We start from the raw sequence: 25309 nt of genomic DNA, 5'->3' as shown, positions 1-25309 counted from the left end.
CTTCTATTTGCCCTGAAGTGATGGGACCAGATGCCGTGATCTTAGTTTTTTGCATATTGACTTTTAAGTCAGCTCTTTCACTCTCTTCTTTCAGTTTCATCAAGAGGATCTTTAGTCCCTCTTCACTTTCTACCACAAGGGTGGTGTCATCTGCATATCTGAGGTTATTGATATTTCTCCCGGCAATCTTGATTCCAGCTTGTGCTTCATCCAGTCTGGCATTTCACATGATGTACTCTGCATAGAAGTTAAATAAGCAGGGTGACAATATGCAGCCTTGATGTACTCCTTTCCCAACTTGCAACCAGTCCATTGTTCCATGTCTGGTTCTAACTGTTGCTTCTTGACCTGCATCCATATTTCTCAGGAGGCAGGTAAGGTGGCTTGGTATTCCCATCTCTTTCAGAATTTTCCACAGATTATTGTGATCCATACAGTCAAAGGCTTTAGTGTAGTCAATGAAGCAGATGTTTTTCTGGAACTCTCTTGCTTTTTCTATGATCCAACAGATGTTGGCAATTTGATCTTTGGTTCCTCTGCCTTTTCTAAATCCAGCTAGAACATCTACACATACACAGTTCATATATTGTTGAAACCTAGCTTGGAGAATTTTGAGCATTACTTAGCTAGTGTGTGAGCAAATGAGTGCAATGTGCAATGGTTTGAACATGCTTTGGCATTGCCTTTTTTGGGGACTGGAATAAAAATTGACCTTTTCCAGGCCTGTGGCCACTGCTGAGTTTTCTAAATTTGCTTGTATATTGAGTGCAGCACTTTCACAGCATCATCTTATAGGATTTGAAATAGCTTAGCTAGAATTCCATCACCTCCACTAGCTTTGTTCATAGTGAGGCTTCCTGAGGCCCACTTGACTTCACACTCCAGGATGCCTGGCTCTGGGTGAGTGATCACACCATTGTGGTTTTCTGAGCCATTTCTTAATGACTCTCTTTTGTGTACAGTTCTGTGTATTCTTGCCACCTCTTCTTAATGTTTTCTGCTTCTGTTAGGTCCATACAGTTTCTGTCCTTTATTGAGCCCATCTTTGCATAAAATGTTCCCTTGGTATCTCTAATTTTCTTGAAGAGATCTCTAGACAATTACAGCTGTCCCACCATGAAATAAGCACCTAACCATAAACTGCCTTGGATCATCTCACGGTGATGTCATCCAAAGGATATCTGCTAAGACTGCAAAATCAGACCCATCTGTTCAGTTGAACTCTGAGAATCTGTGCTTCTTAAAAGTTTTTCCCATAAGCAAAAACACAAGGAAATTTGAATTCCATTTTTGAAGGCAAAAAATTTAATATATTTTATCTTATTATACATTTCCCCTAAATTACAATGTCAATAGCTGCAAATATATTCTGCTACAAAGCTTTCTGTAAGAAATATCTCTATAAGAAAATACATCTCATTAACATTTCCTGTAAATAAATTACTTCAAATAATAATTTTTGAAGGGATGTACATAAGGGAAATAATGCAGAAACCAGATTTTAAATGTAATTATTGTATAGGAAATGTTTCCCTGAAATGTTCCATTTTCACGTTGCTAAGCTTATAGAAACCTGTTTGTACAGACTTTGGTTCTTAATTTTTGTTTTAACAGACATGTGGGGAAAAAATGCAAATCTTAATCATATTAGTGAACCTATGTGGAAAGGTGAAATTCTTAATAGACATGCAGGCTCAGGTTCAGTTTCTACTGGGAGAACTTGAATTTGAGACTGCAAATGAGCTTTAAGTAAATGAAAACTATGGAGTGATTTATAGTCTATAAAAGAAAAGGTCCAAAGTAAAAAGTATAAGATAACTTTTTGGCTTTAATCTCTAGGCATAATATTTAGAACTGAATAGAACTGAATAAAATAAAAAGTAATAAAATGGATGTAAAAATTTAGAACCTGTGGTTTCTATAGATTAGCAAAATGTAGATTTTACAAGATATTCCATTTATAATTTTTAATCTCAGTGACTGTAGAAGACAGAAACTGTATCTTTGGCAAAAAAAAAAAAAAAAAAAAAAAAAAAAAAACCACACACAAAAAAAAAACACAGCTGTTGCAGAAAGAGTTGATGCTGAAAAAAGTCAGATGGTGCCATCAGCCAGTTAGAAAGCAGCTTACCAAGAGAAATGGAACCTTATTATCCTAACTGCCTTGGAGTCCATTTAATGAGACCTCCTCAAAATAAGATGATTTTATGACCTCAGAAATATAAAAGAAATATTTTGTGGTCAAGTAGTTACCTCACACTGAACTCATCTGCATAGTAAATATTATGATAGCAAATCCCATGGACAACTTCCATGAAGGCTGTGCAGCCTTGGGCTTCACATATGAAAAGTCAGTTTGTGCTTCAAACATATGATCCATGTGTTGCCAAAACTGGACAGCTGACAAAATTTCCTTGCTGTGCTTCAGTGCAGAACAGATATATCTCATTTCTTTTATCATTTTTACTCTACTGCAGAGTATGTGGAGAGTAAATGTCTAGTTCTATCTAACATAGGGAATGCCAAAGCTTTGAATAATATGATCTAGTAACTTTTACTTTGGGCATCTTAAAATTTTTACAACCTGAAAATTCTGCTCTGTTATTCACGATGGGTATAATTTGGAGAATAAAATGAGTAGGGATAACGCAAAATCAAGAGATGCAATTTATATCTAGAAACCTGAATGGATTACTTTGGTCTTATTCTACTGGTTCTTATTAATTATAGCTGAAATTAAACTTTTCAAAAATATAAACAAGCAGCTTAAGGAAAAACAAAGTTGTTTTCTTTTTTTTTCCTGAAGGACTTAAAGACCTGTGATTATTTTGAAATTATTTGGAAAATATTGACTGCTTTTTTTCCTACCAAGGTCTTTAATTGAGCAGTAAGATGTAGTGTTCCAAATTAAAAGGTGATTCTGCGTTGCAGATTCTCTGTGCTCCATGCTTTTATTTCCCATAAACAATTCCTCTTTTCACGTTTTAGAGCCTGTTGTATGCCAGGGTATATGGGGAGTACTTTGTTTAAATAGAAATAAGGCTTTATAGTTATTTTTTATAGGCAGTCACCACTGTGAAAGAAATTGATCCTCCAGCACAACCTAAACTCCTGGAAAGTCACATGGTATTCATCAGTAATCCCTCTGTGTGCCTTTTATTTATTTATTTATTTATTTTGAGTCATGGCATCTTCACAAATGTGTACATTATTTACATAAACAAGTTGCATGATGGAAAACACACTGACCACACTTGTCACCCTTTCTGATCTTCCATTTCCTTTTTCTTTGATCTATGTTCTTATCATATTCCTCATTTTACCCCTTCTTCTGAAATCCAAATCCTACTGTCCACCATGCTATAATGCATTAAATACATGGATTCACAGTCTGCTCCTGATGCTTGTCCTCATATTTTCTGACAGACGTGGAGTCTGGCTTTGGAGGAGTAGGTGGCATCTTTCCATACTTTACAAGACAGGCCTTTTGCGCAGTCACACCGCTGGAAGATTTCCAGCCCATGTGAGCCCTTCTTGCGCTGCTTGGTACAGACTTCCCCCTGATGGAGCACTGGTTTGCAGATTTTGGTCCAGAAGTGACGAGCACAGCAAAACCCTTCAGTGCAGTCTAATGAACGTAGACAGGGATCTCCTTCGTGTCCTAAAGAAATGATGACCGAAAGATTTTACCATGACACTGTAGGAGAAAAATCTACTCTGCAATCAGAAGCACCTAAAATATTTGTACTTAAACTATCTTCCTATCTTCCATGATGTCTTAGAGTCATAACAATTGACTTTCCCTCTAATCATGTGAACCAAGTATCATCTCTTTCCATTGTTTGCTGTCTGAATATTAAGTTTAATGAATAGCTAGGAGGGGGTTGCATCTTCTCTTCACTTTGGTATGGTGTGATCTTAGATATTTCTGTTTTGTGTTGTTGTTTACTTAGGTGAATGACAGTAAAAAGAAATGCCTTCTATTTAATTTGATACCTTCTTGGAAAAAGTAAACAAACTGAGTCAAGAAGGCTGAAGTTGTCTGTATCTCCTAAGGCCAGGTACCAGTTAAAATCTAGCCAGGAAAACAGAAGCTGAGTATTGAAAAGAGAAGATATTTAGCGCAGAGAACTGAGTCACACAGGCAGTGAGTTGCAAGGCTAAAAAGCACCAGAGAACGTAGAGCAGCACCGCAGGAAGCCACCACCACACTTAGGCTGGAGGATCCAGAGAAGCTGGTGACGTCAGCATGGGGCAAGGGCAGGGGACTGGAATCCCGGCAGGAGCTGAGGCCCTGAGGAGGCGCAGCTCTGCCAGAAACACTCCCAGAGGTAGAGAGAATCCGTTGGCCTTTCCCCTCCTCTGCCTCTCAATCTCTTACCTCAGCCAAACCCATGCGGCTGGAAGCCACCTGACAGGGAGTCTAGGCAATGAAGTCTGTGAAAAGCTATGATGCAGAGTGGAGCAGAGCAAGGGCAAACAGCCCCAGGGTCAACCAAGAACCCATCAAAAAAAATCTCAGGAGCACAGATCTGGAGATTCAGTTCAGTAAAACGATGAAGTCAGCAGAGAGCACCCACATGTCGCAGTGGGATTGATGTGTAGCTTCTTTGTCATCTCCCAGATTGTAAATAGTTCTGACTTTTTAGGCCATGTGATCTGTGTCACAGCTCTTCATTCTGCTCTTGTATCACAAAAGCAGCCACAGATGATGCCTAAGTGAATGGGCAGGCCTGTGTTACGATGATCCAGAGAGATGATATGGGGTGGGAGGGGGGTTCAGGATTGGGAACTCATGTACACCCATGGTAGATTCATGTCAATGTATGGCAAAACCAATACAGTATTGTAAAGTAAAAATAAAAATTAAAAAAAAAATAAAAAAACTGGCAGCAGGACAGACTTGGCTCATGGGCCGTAGTGCGCCAAGCCTGATCTAAAAGGTTAGCTGCCATCCTGGATGTCACCAGTCCCACTGTGTGAATGTGGGCACAACTCACTAGCCATCAACATCTTCTGCTAGCTGCCATCAGGAAATTATACATATAATTAGCTAGTAGTGATTAATAAATTAGAAACTGTACTGTAACATAGAGATCTGTCAGAATAAAGATGGACACTCGTGTACTGACAACTTCTCAGAAAGCTCAGCGGGTAAAGACTCTGCCAGCTATGCAGGAGACACAGGAGATGCGCGTTTGATCCCTGGGTCAGAAAGAGCCCCTGGAGAAAGAAATGGCCACCCACTCCAGTATTCTTGCCTTGGAAATCCCATGGCAAGAGGAGCCTGGGGGGCTACAAGTCCATGGGGTCAGAGAGTAGGACACGACTGAGTGACTAAGCATGCATGTACTAACAAATGCGTGTGATTTCAGTGGGATGGAAATAGGAGATAGGAGATAAGGCCTTCAGGAAGCGTAGACGAGGGCTGGTTGAAGAGGAACTGTCAGTCACTTTAACCCTATTGATAGAATCATTAGTGTTTTAGGTTGGACTAACAAGTCAGATATTTTGTAGGATACTAGATCCACAGAAGGTAAAAATATGGGGAAATGGTTTTATGGTTAAGTAAACTAGGGAAATACAGTATCTAAAAAAGTTAACCTGTTTTCCTCATTGCTGAACTTGTCAGAGCCTTCAATATATCAATGTTTATTTTAAAGTTCCAAAAATGGGCAAATACACTATTATAAAACTCTTGAACACACAGGCTCTTTTAGTCATATAATATCTTGAAAGAACAGTGCTCCACAGAATACACTTACAAAAGCCTCCTTTAAAAATATAAGTATTTCTACTTTTCAAAAATTTACTATTAGTGATTAGGCTTACCAAATATTGTGACACAAGGAAGGGAATTTTTATGGGCATACATAATCCCTCTTGAAACCAATTTTTTTGGAAAATTGGTTTATGCATAGTATATTACCTGGTGGTTTAGTGAAATAAAATTTCTGAATCTGCAAAGGTGAGAAAAGGACTCTAAATCTTAGTAATTTAATCTTAAGGCAGGAAACATTTTCCCATTTATGTTTTGCAATGCTTTATTCTTGATTATGGAAGAGAAATGCTTGTGTAAAAGATTTATTCTAAATATCTTGTAAAAAGGCTGAACTATTTAGAAAATGGCATGGTTAACTGGAGTACCACAATTCTTGTCATATGTATTTCTCACAATTTAAGATCTCCAAGAAACCTCTAGAATCCTCAAAATTGAGAAGAAATTCAGTTAAAATCTTACTATTTCAGTAACTTCCCATTATTTTTTTTTTCAAATTGCACTCAGAAGCAATGGAATTAATTATCTACATTTCTCTGGAGCTACAACTATCCCCACCTTTTATATGTGACAGCTTAGTGTGAGGTCTTCCCAGGTTCTGCCATCCCAGGTCGTGGTTTGAGTGATGGCCGTGGTTCCGATCTCTGTGCCGAGTGCTGTCCAGAGCTGGGATATGAGGGGTTAAGATGCTCTCGGTGACTGGGATGCAGATGCCTGGAGATGGTCAGATAATTAGTTAGACTTGTTCAAGTAGTCTCCCGATGTGAAGTATGAGGCCATGTATCTATCATCTATCTAGACTTGAGAACTCAATAGTTTGGACCTAAGCCAGGCTTTCTTGATTTCAATCTTGCCAATCTCATGACCAAGTGACCTTGGGCAAAAATAGGGATAAAAACAGAATTCCTTTCATAAAGTTACTGTGAATACATACGAAGAGTTTAGAAGAGTGACAGAGTGAAGTATTATCAAATCTTAGTAGCTTAAAACTGTCTGATCAGACATCTGTGTTCAGGATCAAGGTTCCTTTTTTAATCAAAAAGAAAATCCCCATCTACACTGTAAACATCTCTAATGGGATGAGGTCTTCTTCCCCTCGCTTCTTGTCCAGGATACTCTCAGTAGGACCAGGCCCACAGGTCAGGAACAAGTGTAGGAATATGAGCCTGATTATGATGTTTTGCAGGACTAACTGTGTTCCTGATCATGTTCTGCAAGTATGTAATGGTTTACCACGTGTTGGAGGTTCTTCATTTCATCATCAGTGCTGAACTGTCTGCCCATAAGGTCACTGAGATTGGGTGAAGGCCACGTAATAGACTTCTATGTTTCCGTTTGGAGGAAACAATCACCCTATCAGCATTTGTGTGTGCCACAGTGTGGGGCTTTCAAAAAAGGGCACCTTGAGTGTGAGAATCAAGCTATGCAATTGGTATGAAAATGAAAACAAACTCACAAGTGTATTGATGAATCACAGGTTTCTGTCTTTGGTTCCTTTGCACATATTCACTTAAGTGTTCAGTGGAATATAACGTCTAGCTATTTATATGCAGCATTTCAACATGGCAAATCCTGGGTCAACATAGATTATAAATTACAGCAGGTGATCAGAGCCCAGGAAAACTAAGATCGGAGAGGGACAGTAAAGCACTCACCTGCAATGCAGGACACACAGGTTTGATCCCTGGGTCAGGAAGATGCCCTGGAGAAGGGAATGCCTACCCACTCCAGTATTCTTGTCTGGGAAATACCATGGACAGAGGAGCCTGGCAGGCTCCAGTCTATGGGGTCGCAAAAAGTCAGACACAACTGAGCGACTAATACACACACACCAGGTAATCTTATACATTTCTAAACCCTGATCCTACTCCTGCCAGTTTGGAAGTCTCCTTATATTTTAGAAGTATGACTAAGGAGAAGTCTCCAGGTTTCCTACATGAAAGGAAAGAGGCCCATCAGCACTGAATGAGCCTTTACCATTATTGCAGCGGGTACCAGGACAACACATGCCATCTCTATGGCAGCGCTTCTTTTTCCTTCGACACACCATGCAGGCCGACGATCCTTGGTGAGGACTGTGGCAGTACCTCCCAACTTCACATTCCTTATCGCTGCTACAAGGGTAGGCCTGTCATGAAGCAGAACAAGAACACCAAAAGCAAAGATTAGATCTTGTAAGCAAAAAGCTATTGCCCCAAATCGTGATGGAAAATCAGAATATTTCCCTCCTCAAAGGAAATATTTAATAATGTTTGGAGCAGAGGTACTATGTAGTAACAATTACTTAATTAAGGGCTTTATAAACATTGATTGCTGATGGTGATGACAAAGATAAAGTTGACAGTGTTCATGTATTTTCAATGACACGACGTTGGGGTTAGGATTTAGATTTTATTTTGATTAGTAGAGCCCTAACGTGTGACTCTGGAGGCTCAAAAAATAGCTGTAATTGTTATACTGCCACTGATTTAAGGTGTAAATGAAACAGCCTAGTCACTCTTTTTTTTTTACCCACTGAACTAGCATAAGGAGAAGGTTACAAAAAGCAACAATGGGCTGTGCTAGCAGCTAAAATACATTTCCTGCCCATTTATGGAACAGATATTCTAAGAGTGATTTCTCAGTTCCTGCCTGCGAGGAACACACAGACAGAGATGCTTCCAGAGAGTTTGAAGCAATGAAACTTTGGGAACAAAGAATTCAAGGAGCAGTATCTTCACTCCAAATTCAGTGATGAGCAGCAGTAGAATTCTGAGTGGTCGGAGCATGGTAAACTCCAGTTATATCATTATGGTCTCAGGAAACAAAAAAGCAGACTTGGGACATACCAAATAGCCCTACAGGCTACTTACACAGGGAGGACTTCTGTTCCTACGCTTCTCTACCAAGTTGTTGATTCAGAAGGCTACTTAAGCAGTGTCATATATTATCTCAAAAAATGCATTTATATACACCCTCAATTATATATTCCTTGTATCTAGGAAGTTACTGGAATGCTTAAAATGTCCCTGTTTTCAGAGACTGAGAATGGAGAAACAGAACTATCACACCACACATCAAAGTAACTCACATTTTGAGGCATGTTGACTGGGAGACTTATTTGGAAGTCTTTTTTATTGCTGTGGTGTAGCTTGCTGTTTTTCCTACTTTTCACAATAATGAATTTCTTAAAATTGCAAAATAAAAAAACTTAAAAAGCAATATAGCTTTTAAGCGAGCATAAATGATAGGACTAGAAAACTACAGGGTAAAGTTGTTGTGACGCTCAAATGATTGGTGTGGTTTGAAGGTCTCACTTTTGAAATGAGGCTGATGGCTGTGCCCTGCACGCATTGCTTCTCCCTCACCCCCACCCCTCTCTTTCTTCCCTCGCCTTTTCTCCCTGGGCCCTCCTCCTGGGTGTGTCTGCGTGCGTTCAGACCCCTTGTGTTTTCCATTCAGATCTGATCATGTAAGAAAGAGGAAATAAGTGTGAAGTTGATGTGTGACTCGGGAAACTTTACATGTTATTTGATGATAAAAGATAAACCTTTAACATCATTACAATTTACTTTTACCCTCAGAAGAGAACAGAAAATAGAAAAACCTCTAACTTCGGACTGAAAAGTGCTCTTGAAGCATTGCGCACTGGCAATGTCTGATGCCCACTTTATAAGTGAAGCCCGATAAAACTATGAAATTGATTTGGATATAACTGTCCCATTCTGTAACTTCATCAGGCTTAAGAAAGAATCTGAATGAGCTTGAATTCAGAGTATCAGGCCACTTTTCAAGAGTCCAGGACTGATGAAAACAAAACAAATGTCACTTCCGGACTTGCTACACTCTTTCCCCCCCCGGAGCACTTTACTGCCTTCATATTTAAACCCATTAAGTTTAACTGAAATACACTTCACATGTTTCTGATTCATTTACATTTGTTTCACCAAATTGTTTTGCAAGAAACATTTGATGTATCACAAGGTTTGTTGTTTTTTTTTTTCCTCAAAAATAGGACATGTTCTTTCAATGGAAGTAAACACTTGCCACCTAAATCATCATGTGTAATTCAACTCAAACAATGACTCTTCAAGGGATTTTGAATATAGAGAAATACTTGATTCCATTCCTAAAAAAACAGCCTGTATGGTAGAAAGCAACTTGTTTTCTAAAAGTTGAAGTTTATTTAAGCAGAAAATTAGAGAAAGCACATTATCATCTTCCTGTTCTCAGTTGTTGGGAAATGGAAAATACTTGGTGGAAAATATTTGACACTGTTACAGAAAGCAGTATGCACAGCAGTACTTTGTGAATGGGATCACAGTAAAATTCTCATCAATTTTTCAGAGGAGAGAGCAAAAATAGTAGGCAGTGTTATTATGTTCCAGTGTATCTTTTAATGAACTAGAAATGATATAGGCAGAAAAAGTATGCAGGAATTTTTTTTTTTTAATGGAAGGTTATTGTTAATGTGAACTTGTCCTTGGAATGGAATCCCAGAACATAATATTCAGGGAAGTTCTTTGACAAAAATAAAAGTGTTTAATAATTAAAATACAAGGTTCTATTACATAGCTTCTAGTATGCTTATGGAACTCCTGGCGCCAATAAACAGCATTTATGTATGAATAAAATCAAGAATAGATGAGAAAAATTGATTGAAACAAGTTATAGGGAAAGGAACTGATATTTGGGGACATGCTTTGTCTTCTGAAAATCAGTGTCCCTCAGGATGGGTCTAGTCAGCAATAAAGTTTACTTGATGTAACCACTAGCAAAAAAATGCAGAACAGGAGAAAACACCACTCTGACTGGTTAAAAGGGATTCTCATGTTTTTGGCCTAATGCATTATTTTTCAGGAAAGAGTTTTAAACTCAAGTATGAGAGTCCTGCAGTTTGCTATGGAGTTTTTCCTGAACATTCAGTTCAGTTCAGTTGCTCAGTCGTGTCCGACTCTTTGTGACCCCATGGACTGCAGCACACCAGTCTTCCCCATCCTACATTAGTCCCTTTTAACATGTCTGGAAATGGTACCATATTAGGCAAGAGAGGGAGGAAGGGAGAGACAGAGAAGAAAAGCACATAGTTACCATAGTTATGGAGAATCCTGAAGAATTGATGACTTGTGGCAATTAACAAGCCCACTGAAGGGACTTATATACTTTAATAAAAGTGTCATTAAGAAACTTTCCCATGGAAAAGTACTTTCCTTTACTTTGGCCTCCAAAGGTCCCACTTAATGTTGATTTTTACATTTGAGCACCTCAGTCTAAGTTTCCATTTAACAAAAATAATAATATGCATCTCTGGTTCTTATTTTATAAATGAGTAAGAAGGCTGATTCTCTTTGCCTGATATAGAAATTATTAATAGTGAATTTCTTTGGCTCTTCATTCACTTGACGTTAAGTGAACAGTATAAGGAACAGTGACAGTCTATGTGGTGTCTAGAAATCAAATGAAAGAATTAGAGACTTTATGCATGGCTATCCTGTATTAATATTTCCAAAACTGAATCAGAAATCATTCCCTGAGCATCCGGGAATACGCACGCGCCTTCATGCAAAATCATTCATGACTTATCCTCAGTCACACTTAGGGACTGAATTCATTTGCGAGACCTAATAATAGCAGAAGATAGGCCATAAATTAAGAAAGCATGAGAGCTGTTGAAGCCAAAAAACAGAGAAGTTTTGCCCAACCCCCCCTTTCAGACTAAAAATACAGTGGTTCCCATAAATAGAAGTGCTAGTTATCATTAGCAGGATGCCATGGACTGAAATAAGAGTGAACACATTGGGCACAGCTTGAAAATAATGTCCATCAGAAGTGAGCATTTCTTGTTTAGTATAAAGGGTATTTTTTGACATCCATTTACTCTGTGCTAATCTGGAACCTTTCTTTACAGTTTTAGCAACGAAGTGAAGAGAGGTTAAGTAACTTCTGCAAATAAGTCTTATGTGCTCAGCAGCAGAAAAGTTGGGGATCAGAGCCCTGCCCTGGGTTGCAGACCTCACTGTAAGGTGTCACGACTGATCTTTTAATGACTGTTAATGCACACATAGAAAAGGTATTTGAATGGTGACCAGTGTGCTGAATTTAGAGATTAGGAAAATAAACTTGGCCACTTCCCTTTCTAGAAGCCTCCAAATACCAACAGCATGTCCTGCTGCAGCTGTTGGAAAAACAGAATACTGGCAGAAAACACTGACAAGACTATAAACAACATTTTCTCTTTCCATCTTTTTGACAACCGTTTTATGGCTGTTTAAATTCAGTGGAACCAGAGTTATAAGCAAAATCCCAGCATGCAAATAATGACAAATAATATTCTAATGAATAAAATAAAATGTTACTGCCTCTTCTTAAACTAATTGAGCCTCTTTTTTCCCCTATTATTCTTAAAACTGCAGAGAGAAAATGCTTATTAAATCAAGACTTAGATTTAGGGCTGACTGTATTTTTTTTTACTTTTCAATTACTGCCCATCCCTTAGAACCTTCTCCCTGCCCCAATGCAACAGAGAAGTGATTATGAAATGGGAAGTGCTTCAGGTATCTCAGCAGCACTGACTACTTTTTATAGACCTTTTGCCACAAGTAAAACCTTAGTTTAACTCCCAAGCTTTCGAAACAGTGACATTGTTCCTATTTAATAGAGGAGGGAAAGAGAAGAGAGAAACATCACACAGTTTTCATGTGGGGAGCCACCCATCCGGATTCTTGCAAGAGCGTCCTAGTTTTGTTGTTGTTGTTTCACTCGGGACAATCCTTTGTCCCTGCAAGCACTGTTTGTAACAATCTTGGAAGTTTTCTGGAGCCAGAAAAACATCGTCAGCTGGGCAGGCAGAAGAAAGCCTGCAGGGGGACAACCCAGCTGTGGGAATGGAAAACATTTGAAGCAAGTGGATAGAGGGAGGTGGCCAAAAGGGCTGGGGACTAGAACATGTCTGAGGTCTTAACACAGCAAAGGGTTAGCGATTGCATTTGGGAAACCAGATCAGACTGACTTCCTCTCAGTCCCTAGGGAAAAGATTAATTTCCCTTGCCATGACATTCTGCATGATGGAGCTATATTTCAATGAACATGCAAACTATGCTACCCTTTAACGTGGTCGTTTCAGACTCATACCCTAACATTGTAACTGCAGGAGGTGCGGGGCAATATAACTCAATCTGTGTAGTTGTACACTTCATGCCAAAGGCTAGGCAATTTGATCTTTTCCTTTGTCCACAATTACCTCTAGGGGACAGGGGTTTACTAGATGCATCTTTGAGGATTCCTGAACCTATTGCCAGGAGAATTGAGCTGTTTTAACTTTGAGGGGAAATTTTCAGATATTTCATGATATTCTGGATGTGCACCATAGTTTCTTAAGGCGGCTGCTTAGATATTCCTTTAGTATTCAATAATTACTTATTTGGCTTTTATTTATTGAACTCCCAACTATAATATAGAAACTAAAAACTATATTCTGTGATCTGAAAATCATTGCCCCTAAAATAATTTTGGAAAACATGCATCATCACATGCATTTGATATGTAAAATGTTTCAGTGTAGTTTATTAATATATAATGTTAAACATTTTATAAGATGAAGTTCACAGTAATTTGTCATGATTCAATAAAATATTGTGCAATGCAGCCTGATCCTAAAGTAAATCACAATGTATTTATCAGTAGATATTCTTCCTTGAGAAAGATAATCTTAGAAAACATTCAATTAAATTTTAAAATGCACAAGTCATCACAACTGTTTTGAATGTTTTATATTCAGAACTTTCCGACTAGAGCCAAGACTCACTTAAAAAAAAAAAAAAAGGATAAGGATGTTTAAAGTGATGAAGGATACATAAATTGATCAAAAAGAAAAACCTACAGCCAAGAGTACCAAGTAAGGCTCTCATTCAGGTTCTCACTCAGATTCAAGAAGAAATCAATAGCTTTACAGATAAGAGAATTCAGCACCACCAAATTAGCTTCACAACAAAAGCTAAAGGAACTTCTCTAGGCAGGGAAGAAAAAGAGGCCACAACTAGAAAGATGAAAATCACAAATGGGAAAGCTCACCAGTAAAGGCAAATGTACAGTAAAAGTAGGAAATCATCCGCACACAAATATGATATCAAAATCAGCAAGCATTAGAATAGGAAAGCACAAATGCAAGAAATGAGAAACACATTTGAAATTAAGAGACCAGCAACTTAAAACAATCGTGTGTGTGTGTGTGTGTGTGTGTGTGTGTGTGTGTGTGTGTGTGTGTGTGTGTAGACTGCTATATCAAAACCTCATGGGAACGGTAAACCAAAAAAAGAAATAGATACACAAAAAAAGAAAAATCAGTGCAAACACAACTCAATAGAGTATCAGACTGTCATCAAACCATAAGAACAAAAAGAAGGGAAGAACAAAAACCTACAATAACAAATCCAAAACAGTTTTTAAAATGGCAATAAGAACATATATGTTGATACTTACCTTAAATATAAATGGATTAAATGCTCTAACCAAAAGACATAGACTGGCTGATTGGTTACGAAAACTAGTTTCGTATATATGCTACCTACAAGCGATCTACCCCAGGCTCAGGGGCACATACAGACTGAAAGTGAGGGGATGGAAGAAGGTCCTCCATGCAAATGGGAATCCAAAGAAATGGAGTAGCAATCCTCATATCAGACAAAATGGACTGTAAAGACTGTTACAAAAGATAAGGATAATGTAATACATAATGACCAAGGGATTAATCCAAGAAGATAAGGAAAGAAAGTGCCTTTCTGTGTTTAGAATGTCCTGATCAATCACTAAGGATATCTTTGTTAAACCAACATTCTGAATTCTATTTTAGTTTGCCACCGAACGTGTTTTTTGTTGTTGTTGTTGTTGTTGTTGTTTTATCTCTGACTAATGCATTCCAAGATTTGGAATGTGTGATAGTTTTGCCTTTTCATACTGTTCATGGGGTTATAAATGAAAGAATACTAAAGTGGTTTGCCATTCACCTCTCCAGTGGAACATATTTTGTCAGAACTCTCCACCATGACCCGTTCATCTTGGGTGGCCCTACATGGCATGGCTCATAGTTTCATTGAATTACACAAGGTTGTGATCCATGAGATTAATTTTCTGTAATTAGTTAACATTGGTTAGTTTTCTGTAATTGTGGTTTTCATTCTGTCAGCCCTCTAACAGATAAGAGGCTTGTGGAAGCTTCCTGATGGGAGGGACTGGCTATGGGGGAATCTGGGTCTTGCTCTGATGGGCTAGACCATGCTCAGTAAATCTTTAATCCAATTTTCTGTTGATGGGTGGTATATTACACTGAAAGATAAACTCCCAGGTCCATAGGTGCCGCATATGATACTGGAGAAGAGTGGAGAAATAACTCCAGAAAGAATGAAAGGATGGAGCCAAAGCAAAAACAGCGCCCAGTTTCAGATGTGTCTGGTGATGGAAGTAAAGTCTGATGCTGTAAAGAGCAATATTACATAGGAACCTGGAATGTTAGGGCCATTAATCAAGGTAAATTGGAAGTGGTCAAACAGAAGATGGCAAGAGTGAACATTGACATTTTAGGAATCAGCGAACTAAAATGGAGTGGAATGGGTGATTTTAATTCAGGTGACCATTATATCTACTACTGTGGGCAAGAATCCCTTAGAAGAAATGAAGTAGCCCTCATAGTCAACCAAAGAGTCCGAAATGCAGTACTTGGGTACAGTCCTAAAAATGACAGAATTATCGCTCTTCATTTCCAAGGCAAACCATTCAATATCACAGTAATCCAAGTCTATGCCCCGAACCACTAATGCCAAAGAAGCTGAATGGTTCTATGAAGACCTACAAGACTTTCTAGAACTAACACCAAAAAAGATGTCCTTTTCATCATAGGGGACTAGGATGCAAAAGTAGGAAGTCAAGAGATACATAGACTAACAGGCAAGTTTGGCCTTGGAGTACAAAATGAAGCAGGGCAAAGGCCAACAGAGTTTTGCCAAGAGAATGCACTGGTCATAAAAAACACTCTCTTGCAACAATGCAAGAGATGACTCTATACAAGGACATCACCAGATGGTCAATACATAAATCATTGATTGTATTTTTTGCAGCCAAAGATGGAGAAGTTCTGTACAGTCAGTAAATCCAAGACCAGGAGCTGACTGTGGCTCAGATCATGAACACCTTATCGCCAAATTCAGACTTAAATTGACGAAAGTAGGGAAAACCACTAGACCATTCAGGTATGACCTAAATCAATTCCCTTTTGATTATACAGTGGAAAGGACAAATAGATTCAAGGGATTAGGTCTGAGAGACAGAGTGCCTGAAGAACTATGGACAGAGGAGGTTCATACCATTGTATAGGAGGTGGTGATAAAAACCATGCTCAAAAAAAAAAATTCAAAAAGGCAAATGGTTGTCTGAGGAGGCCTTACAAATAGCTGAGAAAAGAAGAAAAGCAAAAGGGAAAGAAGAAAAAGAAAGATACATTTGTCTGAATGAAGAGTTACAAAGAATAGAAAAAAGAGATAAGAAAGCCTTCCTCAGTAATCAGTGCTGAGGAACAGAGGAAAACAATAGGATGGGAAAGACTAGAGATCTCTTCCAGAAAATTAGAGATTCCAAGGGAACATTTCACGCTAGTTCAGTTCAGTTCAGTCGCTCAGTCGTGTCCGACTCTTTGCGACCCCATGAATCGCAGCACGCCAAGCCTCCCTGTCCATCACCAACTCCCGGAGTTCACTCAGATTCACATTCATCGAGTCAGTGATGCCATCCACCCATCTCATCCTCTGTTGTCCTCTTCTCCTCCTGCCCTCAATCCCTCCCAGCATCAGAGTCTTTTCCAATGAGTCAACTCTTCACATGAGGTGGCCAAAGTACTGGAGTTTCAGCTTTAGCATCATTCCTTCCAAAGAAATCCCAGGGCTGATCTCCTTTAGAATGGACTGGTTGGATCTCCTTGCAGTCCAAGGGACTCTCAAGAGTCTTCTCCAACACCACAGTTCAAAAGCATCAATTTTTCAGTGTTCAGCCTTCTTCACAGTCCAACTCTCACATCCATACATGACCACAGGAAAAACCATAGCCTTGACTAGACGGACCTTAGTCGGCAAAGTAATGTCTCTGCTTTTGAATATGCTATCTAGGTTGGTCATAACTTTCCTTCCAAGGAGTAAGCGTCTTTTAATTTCATGGCTGCAGTCACCATCTGCAGTGATTTTGGAGCCCCCAAAAATAAAGTCTGACACTGTTTCCACCTTTTCCCCATCTATTTCCCATGAAGTGATGGGACCGGATGCCATGATCTCGGTTTTCTAAATGTTGAGCTTTAAGACAACTTTTTCACTCTCCTCTTTCACTTTCATCAAGAGGCTTTTTAGTTCCTCTTCACATTTTGCCATAACGGTGGTGTCATCTGCATATCTGAGGTTATTGATATTTCTCCCGGCAATCTTGATTCCAGCTTGTGTTTCTTCTAGTCCAGTGTTTCTCATGATGTACTCTGCATAGAAGTTAAATAAGCAGGGTGACAACATACAGCCTTGACGTACTCCTTTTCCTGTTGGAACCAGTCTTTTGTTCCATGTCCAGTTCGAACTGTTGCTTCCTGACCTGCATACAGATTTCTCAAGAGGCAGGTCAGGTGGTCTGGTATTCCCATCTCTTGAAGAATTTTCCACAGTTTATTGTGATCTACACAGTCAAAGGCTTTGTCATAGTCAATAAAACAGAAATAGATGTATTGCATAGGAACCTGGAATGTCAGGTCCATGAATCAAGGCAAATTGGAAGTGGTCAAACAAGAGATGGCAAGAGTGAATGTCGACATTTCATTCTAAGATGGGCACAATAAAGGATAGAAATAATATGGACCTTACAAAAGCAGAAGATATTAAGAACAGATGGCAAGAATACATAAAAGAACTATACAAAGCAGATCTTAATGACCCAGATAACTATGATGGTGTGATCACTCACCCAGAGCCAGACATCCTGGTGAGTGAATTCAAGTGGGCCTTAGGAAGCATCACTATGAACAAAGCTAGTGGAGGTGATGGAATTGCAGCTGATCTATTTGAAATCCTAAAAGATGATGCTTTTAAAGTGTTGCATCCAATATGCCAACAAATTTAGAAAACTCTGCAGTAGCCACAAGACTGGAAAAGGTCAGTGTTCATTCCAATCCCAAAGAAGGGCAATGCCAAAGAATGTTCAAAATACCAAACAATTACACTCATCTCACACACTAGCAATGTAATGCTCAAAGTTCTCTAAGTGAGGCTTCAACAGTACATGAACCGTGTATGTGTAGATGTTCAAGCTGGATTTAGAAAAGGCAGAGGAACCAGAGATCAAATTGCCAACATCCATTGGATCACAGAAACAGCAAGAGAGTTCTAGAAAAATATCTGCTTCACTGACTACACTAAAGCCTTTGACTGTGTGGATCACAACAAACTGTGGAAAATTCTTCAAGAGATGGGAATAACAGACCACCTTACCTGCCTCCTGAGAAATCTGTATGCAGGTCAAGAAGCAACAGTTAGATCCAAACATGGAACGACAGATTGCTTCCAAATTGGGAGAGGAGTACATCAAGGCATTTATTGTCACCCTGCTTATTTAACTTCTATGCAGAGTACATCATGTGAAATGCTGGGCTGGATGAAGCACAAGCTGGAATCAAGATTGCCAGGAGAAATATCATATCCAGATGACACAACTCTTATGGCAGAAAGCGAAGAGAAACTAAAGAGCTTCTTGATGAAAGTGAAAGAAGAGAGTGAAAAAGCTGGCCTAAAACTCAACATACAGAAAACTAAGGTCATAGCATCCGGTCCCATCACTTCATGGTAAATGATGGGGAAACAATGGAAACAGTGACAGACTTTATTTTCTTGGGCTCCAAAATCACTGTGAATGTTTATTGCAGCCACGAAATGAAAAGACACTTGCTCCTTCAAGAAAAGCTTTGACTAACCTAAACAGCATATTAAAAAGCAAAGATGTTACTTTACTGACAAATGTCTATCTAGTCAAAGCTATGGTTTTTCCAGTAGTCATGTATGGTTGTGACAGTTGGACCATAAAGAAAACTGAGCACTGAAGAATTGATGCTTTTGAACTGTAGTGTTGGAGAAGACTCTTGAGAGTCCCTTGGACTGCGAAGAGATCAAACCAGTCAATTCTAAAGGAAATCAATCCTGAATATTCATTGGAAGGACTGATGCTAAGGCTGAAGCTCCAATACTTTGGCTACCTGATGTGAATAACTGACTCCTTAGAAAAGACCCTGATGCTGGGAAAGATAGAAGGTGGGGGAGAAGGGCACAACAGAGGATGAGATGGTTGGCTGGCATCACCATCTTGATGGATATGAGTTTGAGCAAGCTCTGCAAGTTGGTGATGGACAGGGAACCCTGCTGTGCTGTATGAGATTGCAAAATGTCAGATAGAACTAAAGGACTAAAATGAATTCAACTGTTTTCCTTTTCTCTCCCCATAAAATAGCAAAAGACTTATTGTAAACACAGGCATTTTCCCAGACAATTTTAAGGAAAAGAACCATGGAAGGTGAAGATCTGGAAATTGATTCCCTAAAACAATTCATGCTGTGCACACTGTGGAAAACCTTTGAATACCTTTTACACATGCTCATTTTAAGACTAAGTTTGTTAGACATTTAATTTTTTTATATAAAAGTTCGGAATTTAGAGAATTTCTACTAATACTTCCTGGATTATAAATTAGGAATGCTAGGTTTCTGGCAGGGTTCATTAACCTCCTCAGTGTTCAGAAAGCCTCACCTAAATCCTAAGAAACAATAATTTTGTGAAATAAATTCAGGGTCCTCTCCCACTTCAGTTCTTCACCCTGTTCTCTGTATGTCATTAGGTAGAAAAGAGGTTCTCAGGAATTCCCCACTTCGAACACAGACCACATTCTCAACTGCATTGTTTGTTTCCCTGCTGTTGATCAGGGGGCGAACGGAAAGAGGAATGCTTCCTTTATGGTCTCAGGACCTGAGAAATCTAAACCATCTTGTTAACTGGGCTTTTATTTTGCTGGTTTTAGGCCATTTCCCCCTAATTTGGAATATATAGGGCAGAACATTTCTATCCCTGTTCAAAAAGCATTTCCAGAGTGCTTTTGTAGCAGTGGCTGGAGCCCTTTATACTCCATATGTAATCATAAAGCCCTTGGTAATTCTGCATTGACTCAGTATAACTGTCCTAACCAAAACAGCAAAAGAAATTCCACAGTTTTGCATTTTCTTTTCAATCCAGGATCAAAGGTCTGTAATATATAATTTTCATTGTAGCCTTTCAAACTTACCTGACCTCATGACCTGTAGCAAAGTAATATGGTAGGAAGAAATTTGGAGTTATACCAAAGTTTGAATTATGCATTCACAATTAATTTGTTGTTACAAGTTATTTAACTGAGTCTCAGTTTCCTCCATGATAAGATGGAAATAATCCTTACCTTTAGCAGCATTTCCCCCTCTTTGTTTGTTCAGTTGCCAAGTTATGTCTAAGTCTCTTGTGACCCCATGGACTATAGCCCACCAGGCTCCTCTGTTCATGGAATTTTTCAGGAAGACTAGAGTGGGTTACCATTTCTTCTCTGGGGGATCTTCCTGACCCAGGGATCAAACCCATATCTTCTGCATTGGCAGGTGGATTCTTTACCACTGAGCCACCAGGGAGCCCTTCCCCCTCCTTACCTAATCTTAAAAATCGCATTGGGTTTCTTTAAAAACAACTTATTCTTCACAGACTACTCATAGAGGCTAATTCTGTAGAACTAGATGTGGTCCAGGAATCTTTATTTTTAATGAATACTGTCCTGGTAATTATATGATAAGGTAAGATAGGGAAACACTGCTTTATAGAATTGCTGCAAAAATTACAGACGCTTTTGTGCATGTATTATACTGACAATGTCTGGTCTACATGAGATATGGACTCAGTAGTGTTCCAGACAGACATGTATATAGGGTAGAGATTGGTTCCCTAACGTTAGCATGAATCTAAGTAAGAGACTCACTAACAACAACAACTATTTCCAACTATTTCCTCAGTGCTAGTACGTAGCCACTGTGCTTTGGGGTGGCTTAAGAATTTCTAAAACTGTATAAAAAAGTAAAGTAACATATAACACACCGGTGCATTTGGGAGAAACACAGTGTCGACTCAGAGCTGTCAACACAGCCATTATGGCTGGCTTGTTTCATATCCTCATGTGGTGTCCACCTGGTTCTGGTTGACAATGCGTAGCTTTGCAGTTTTCTTTGCATCGTGTGTCCTGTTGGTCTTTACAAAACAAGTACTCTTCCTCCCCATACCAAGTATGAAAAATAGATGAGGTATGATTTTATTATTATTTTTTTTTTTGTATAGCATCAGATTTTCCTTTCTAATGAAAAGCACATTGAAAATTCAAATATTGATGTCCAAGTAGATATGAAAACATTCTTTCAAACTGCTGTTTAAAACAGTCTTTCAGTTCAGTTCAGTCGCTCAGTTGTGTCCGACTCTTTGCGACCCCATGAATCGCAGCACACCAGGCCTCCCTGTCTATCACCATCTCCCGGAGTTCACGCAAACTCATGTCCATCGAGTCAGTGATGCCATCCAGTAATCTCATCCTCTGTCGACCCCTTTTCCTCCTGCCCCCAATCCCTCTCAGCATCAGAGTCTTTTCCAATGAGTCAGCTCTTCACATGAGGTGGCCAAAGTATTGGAGTTTCAGCTTTAGCATCAGTCCTTCCAAAGAACACCCAGGGCTGATCTCCTTTAGAATGGACTGGTTGGATCTCCTTGCAGTCCAAGGAACTTTCAAGAGTCTTCTCCAACACCACAGTTCAAAAGCATCAATTCTTCGGTGCTCAGCTTTCTTCACAGTCCAACTCTAACATCCATACATAACCACTGGAAAAACCATAGCCTTGACTAGATGGACCTTTGTTGGCAAAGTAATGTCTTTGCTTTTCAATATGCTGTCTAGGTTGGTCATAACTTTTCTTCCAAGGAGTAAGCGTCTTTTAATTTCATGGCTGCAGTCACCATCTGCAGTGATTTTGGAGCCCCAAAAAATAAAGTTTGACACTGTTTCCACCTTTTCCCCATCTATTTCCCATGAAGTGATGGGACCAGATGCCACGATCTTCGTTTTCTGAATGTTGAGCTTTAAGCCAACTTTTTCACTCTCCTCTTGCACTTTCATCAAGAGGCTTTTTAGTTCCTCTTCACTTTCTGCCATAAGGGTGATGTCATCTGCATATCTGAGGTTATTGATGTTTCTCCCAGCAATCTTGATTCCAGCTTGTGCTTCTTCCAGCCCAGCGTTTCTCATGATGTACTCTGCATATAAGTTAAATAAGCAGGGAGACAATATACAGCCTTGATGTACTCCTTTTTCTATTTGGAACCAGTCTTTTGTTCCATGTCTATTTCTAACTGTTGCTTCCTGACCTGCATATAGGTTTCTCAAGACGCAGGTCAGGTGGTCTGGTATTCCCATTTCTTTCAGAATTTTCCACAATTTATTGTGGTCCACACAGTCACAGGCTTTGGTACAGTCAATAAAGCAGAAATAGATGTTTTTTCTGGAACTCTCTTCCTTTTTCCATGATCCAGCTGATGTTGGCAATTAGATCTGTGGTTCCTCTGCCTTTTCTAAAATGAGCTTGAACATCTAGAAGTTCACAGTTCATGTATTGCTGAAGATGATAGAATAAGTCAGTGTTGGTAAATATTTCTGTGCCCCAGTGTGAATTTTTAATGTTTCAAGAGTTGGAGTCATTTTTCACTTATAATATTATGGGTTTAGAAATGAAAATCCTATGGAGGTGTGTGTATATGTGTATGTACATAAGATATCTTGCCTTCTTGCCTTCTCTTGGGAAGATATACTCAAGAAACACATATCAAAATTTACCAGTGGGAATGTGGACAGGGTTGCTGAGAACAGAAAACAGAAGAACATTTAGTTTCCATATAAATGCTTTTAAACATTTTATAATATGTGATGAGTACATGTATTATCTATTAAAATTAACATAATTTTTTAAAGGTCTACAGTTAATAGGCCCCATAGAACACACCGAAGCAGAAGCTTGACTATAACTAAGCCATTTCTTTTAAGGTTCTTGAGCATCCTCAAATTTTGGCAACTATGAGGGTCCCTGGAACCAATTCCCTATGATTACTGATGAAAAACTGTAATATTATGAGATTCAAAGTGAAATTTTGTACTCCTTGGTAATTTATGCCTCATGTTTTTTCATATTAGGAAGGCTTGGAAGAACTTGGATTTCTTAAAGCCAGGGTTTATTCAAGAGTATCAAGAATACAGATTGAAGTTTCTTGATTAAAAATTTTCTCTTTTGTTTCATAAAGTGTTTATCTTATTAGCAGAATCACACCATCAATGCAACATTCAAATTATACACACACACACACACACACACACACACACGTACTCATATATAAACAATCCATTGTCCCAACAATTATTTAATTGAGCTAATGTTTATTGTCTTGACTCATATAATTCAGTATATAATGTACAAACTTTATGCTTCTGTAATCTCATTTGATTCTCCTTTATTTCTTCTAGGAATCAAGCTAGACCAATAGTCAAATAGCCACTTGCCGTATTCTATTCTAACTTTGATGCAACAGTTGATGGAAGCTGATAAAACTGAAAATATTACTGTTTAATACTTGGGAAGATGGAAAAAGCATAGCAAAATATAACACTCAATATTCATTTGTCTTGAAAATACTCAAATTCTGCTTGAAGCTCCTTATAAATATTTCTTGAAAATATAAAATGTTACCATTTAAATTTAAGGTCATAAATCAGAAAGCAGGCAACATTTTATCCTCTAGATATTCTATGGGGAGAAGCACTCACTTGAGATAAAGCGCGGCCGTAGATGATCCAGAAGGTTGGAACAAGAGGTTTACTCAATAGCAATAACCACAGAGATTAGACTGAAACATAAGAAACCTTTTAATTAAAAAAGTAAGATGAAAAGGTGATTCACAATGCTAACACAGAACTCTGCCTAAGTAACTCAGTGTATTTCTGCCTTTCCCATTTGGAAGAAAACAATAAGTGCATGAAGAGTCTATGGAGGGACTAAGATACAAGCTATAGGTGCAATGAGATGAAAGACTTCAACTCTTGCACTTTGGATGAGTTACTGAGAGATAAATTTGTATGTTACTAAGAGAAAGGAATAGGAGTTATATCATCAGTTATTTCACCATACTTATTCTTTTCCAGTTTCTAGTTTTTTTCTTTAGGTAGTTTACATGCCTGATATATACATAACCTGTAAACTATGTAAAGATCTATGCCACATATCTGTTTTATTTTTATTTATTTGGAATGTTTAGTTGATAAGGCAGATCTCACATGGAAGTTCTTCATGCAAAGAGCACTCTAAGTACACCCATGTCATCATTTCTGGGTTCCAAAGATCCAAACATTGTTTCAATTAGAGTTTGAATTAGTCTAAGAGATTCTAACATAATCATAGGGTTAAATCATCCAGGAAAATTATTACCTGAGTTTCTGTAAGATGAAATTATAATATATAAGGCTACCCATTTATTTCAGACATTCACAAGATGATTGGATTGAAAAGCCACAACCTGGAGAGTTATAGTGTCAGATAATAGCAATTATATGACTACATGATGTTTATTAAAATTCTTCAAAAAATAATCAGTATTTTAATACACATGTGGTTCCTCTCAGCCTTCTACCCTCATGACCAAATTTAAGCTCTTATTATGTAGAAGAAGAAAAGGGAGGTTAGCACATAAAGACAATCTACTTCTAGTGAACAATATGGCATAGAGCACAACATCACTCATTAGCTTATAATCTGCTGTCAAAAAATTCTATTTAAATGCTTTTCTTGAGATGGGAAAGGGAGGAAATTATGAGCCAGATGACAGATACTTTGGTTTGTGTGATGTTTGTGTTCAAATCTCAGCCTCAGAAATATGGTTCTTCTAGTGATGACATATTCAGTGTGTCAGTAATCTCAAAGAAAACACGTAGAAGACATTAATCCCCCAAACCACACGCATCTCAATACATCTACTTGGTGTGGCGACGAGGACCTTCTCAATAGTGCAGGAGAGGTCAGATGATTTGTTCCTAAATGACAGAAATGAAATCCCATCTCAGGTTCAGGTCAGTTCCCCCTTCATCCTATTGGTTTTTCCAAACGGTACAAACTGTGGAAAGAGTATGCTCCTATGTATTTCTGCTGCTTCTTTTTTTGGCCCTTGTTCATTACTAAGGATCCCCAGATGTGCTGGCATTGGACTCTTTAACACTTCTGTGTCTGGCATCACATTCCAGCAGAATTTTCAGCAACTATGGGGCTTTAAAATGTGAGCTGGTGGAGAGAGAGTGGGAAAGAGAAGTGGAGTGCAGGATCACCCCACAGACTGGGGTAGATAACGTACTGCCTCAGCACAACTCCTCAACTGCTGTTTTGGTCAGAAGGAAGTCTAG

The 25309-nt window shown here is 38.7% G+C and overlaps 1 protein-coding gene across 1 annotated transcript in view; it reads right to left on the bottom strand.

Annotated features, from left to right (window-relative positions):
• DKK2 (dickkopf WNT signaling pathway inhibitor 2) overlaps window positions 2011-25309 on the bottom strand; it is a 128274-nt gene continuing 104975 nt past the window's right edge. The window contains exons 2-4 of the mRNA XM_005681333.3: window positions 7757-7907; window positions 6338-6493; window positions 2011-3661 (exon numbers count right to left, since the gene is read on the bottom strand). Coding sequence (XP_005681390.1) covers window positions 3411-3661; window positions 6338-6493; window positions 7757-7907 — 558 coding nt within the window. The 3' untranslated portion in view covers window positions 2011-3410. The remainder of the gene's footprint in view (window positions 3662-6337; window positions 6494-7756; window positions 7908-25309) is intronic.

Source organism: Capra hircus, chromosome 6 (assembly GCF_001704415.2).
Source record: "Capra hircus breed San Clemente chromosome 6, ASM170441v1, whole genome shotgun sequence".
NCBI lineage: Eukaryota > Metazoa > Chordata > Mammalia > Artiodactyla > Bovidae > Capra > Capra hircus.
Note: the sequence above shows the minus strand (reverse complement) of the source record. Positions and strands in the feature narration are given on the sequence as shown.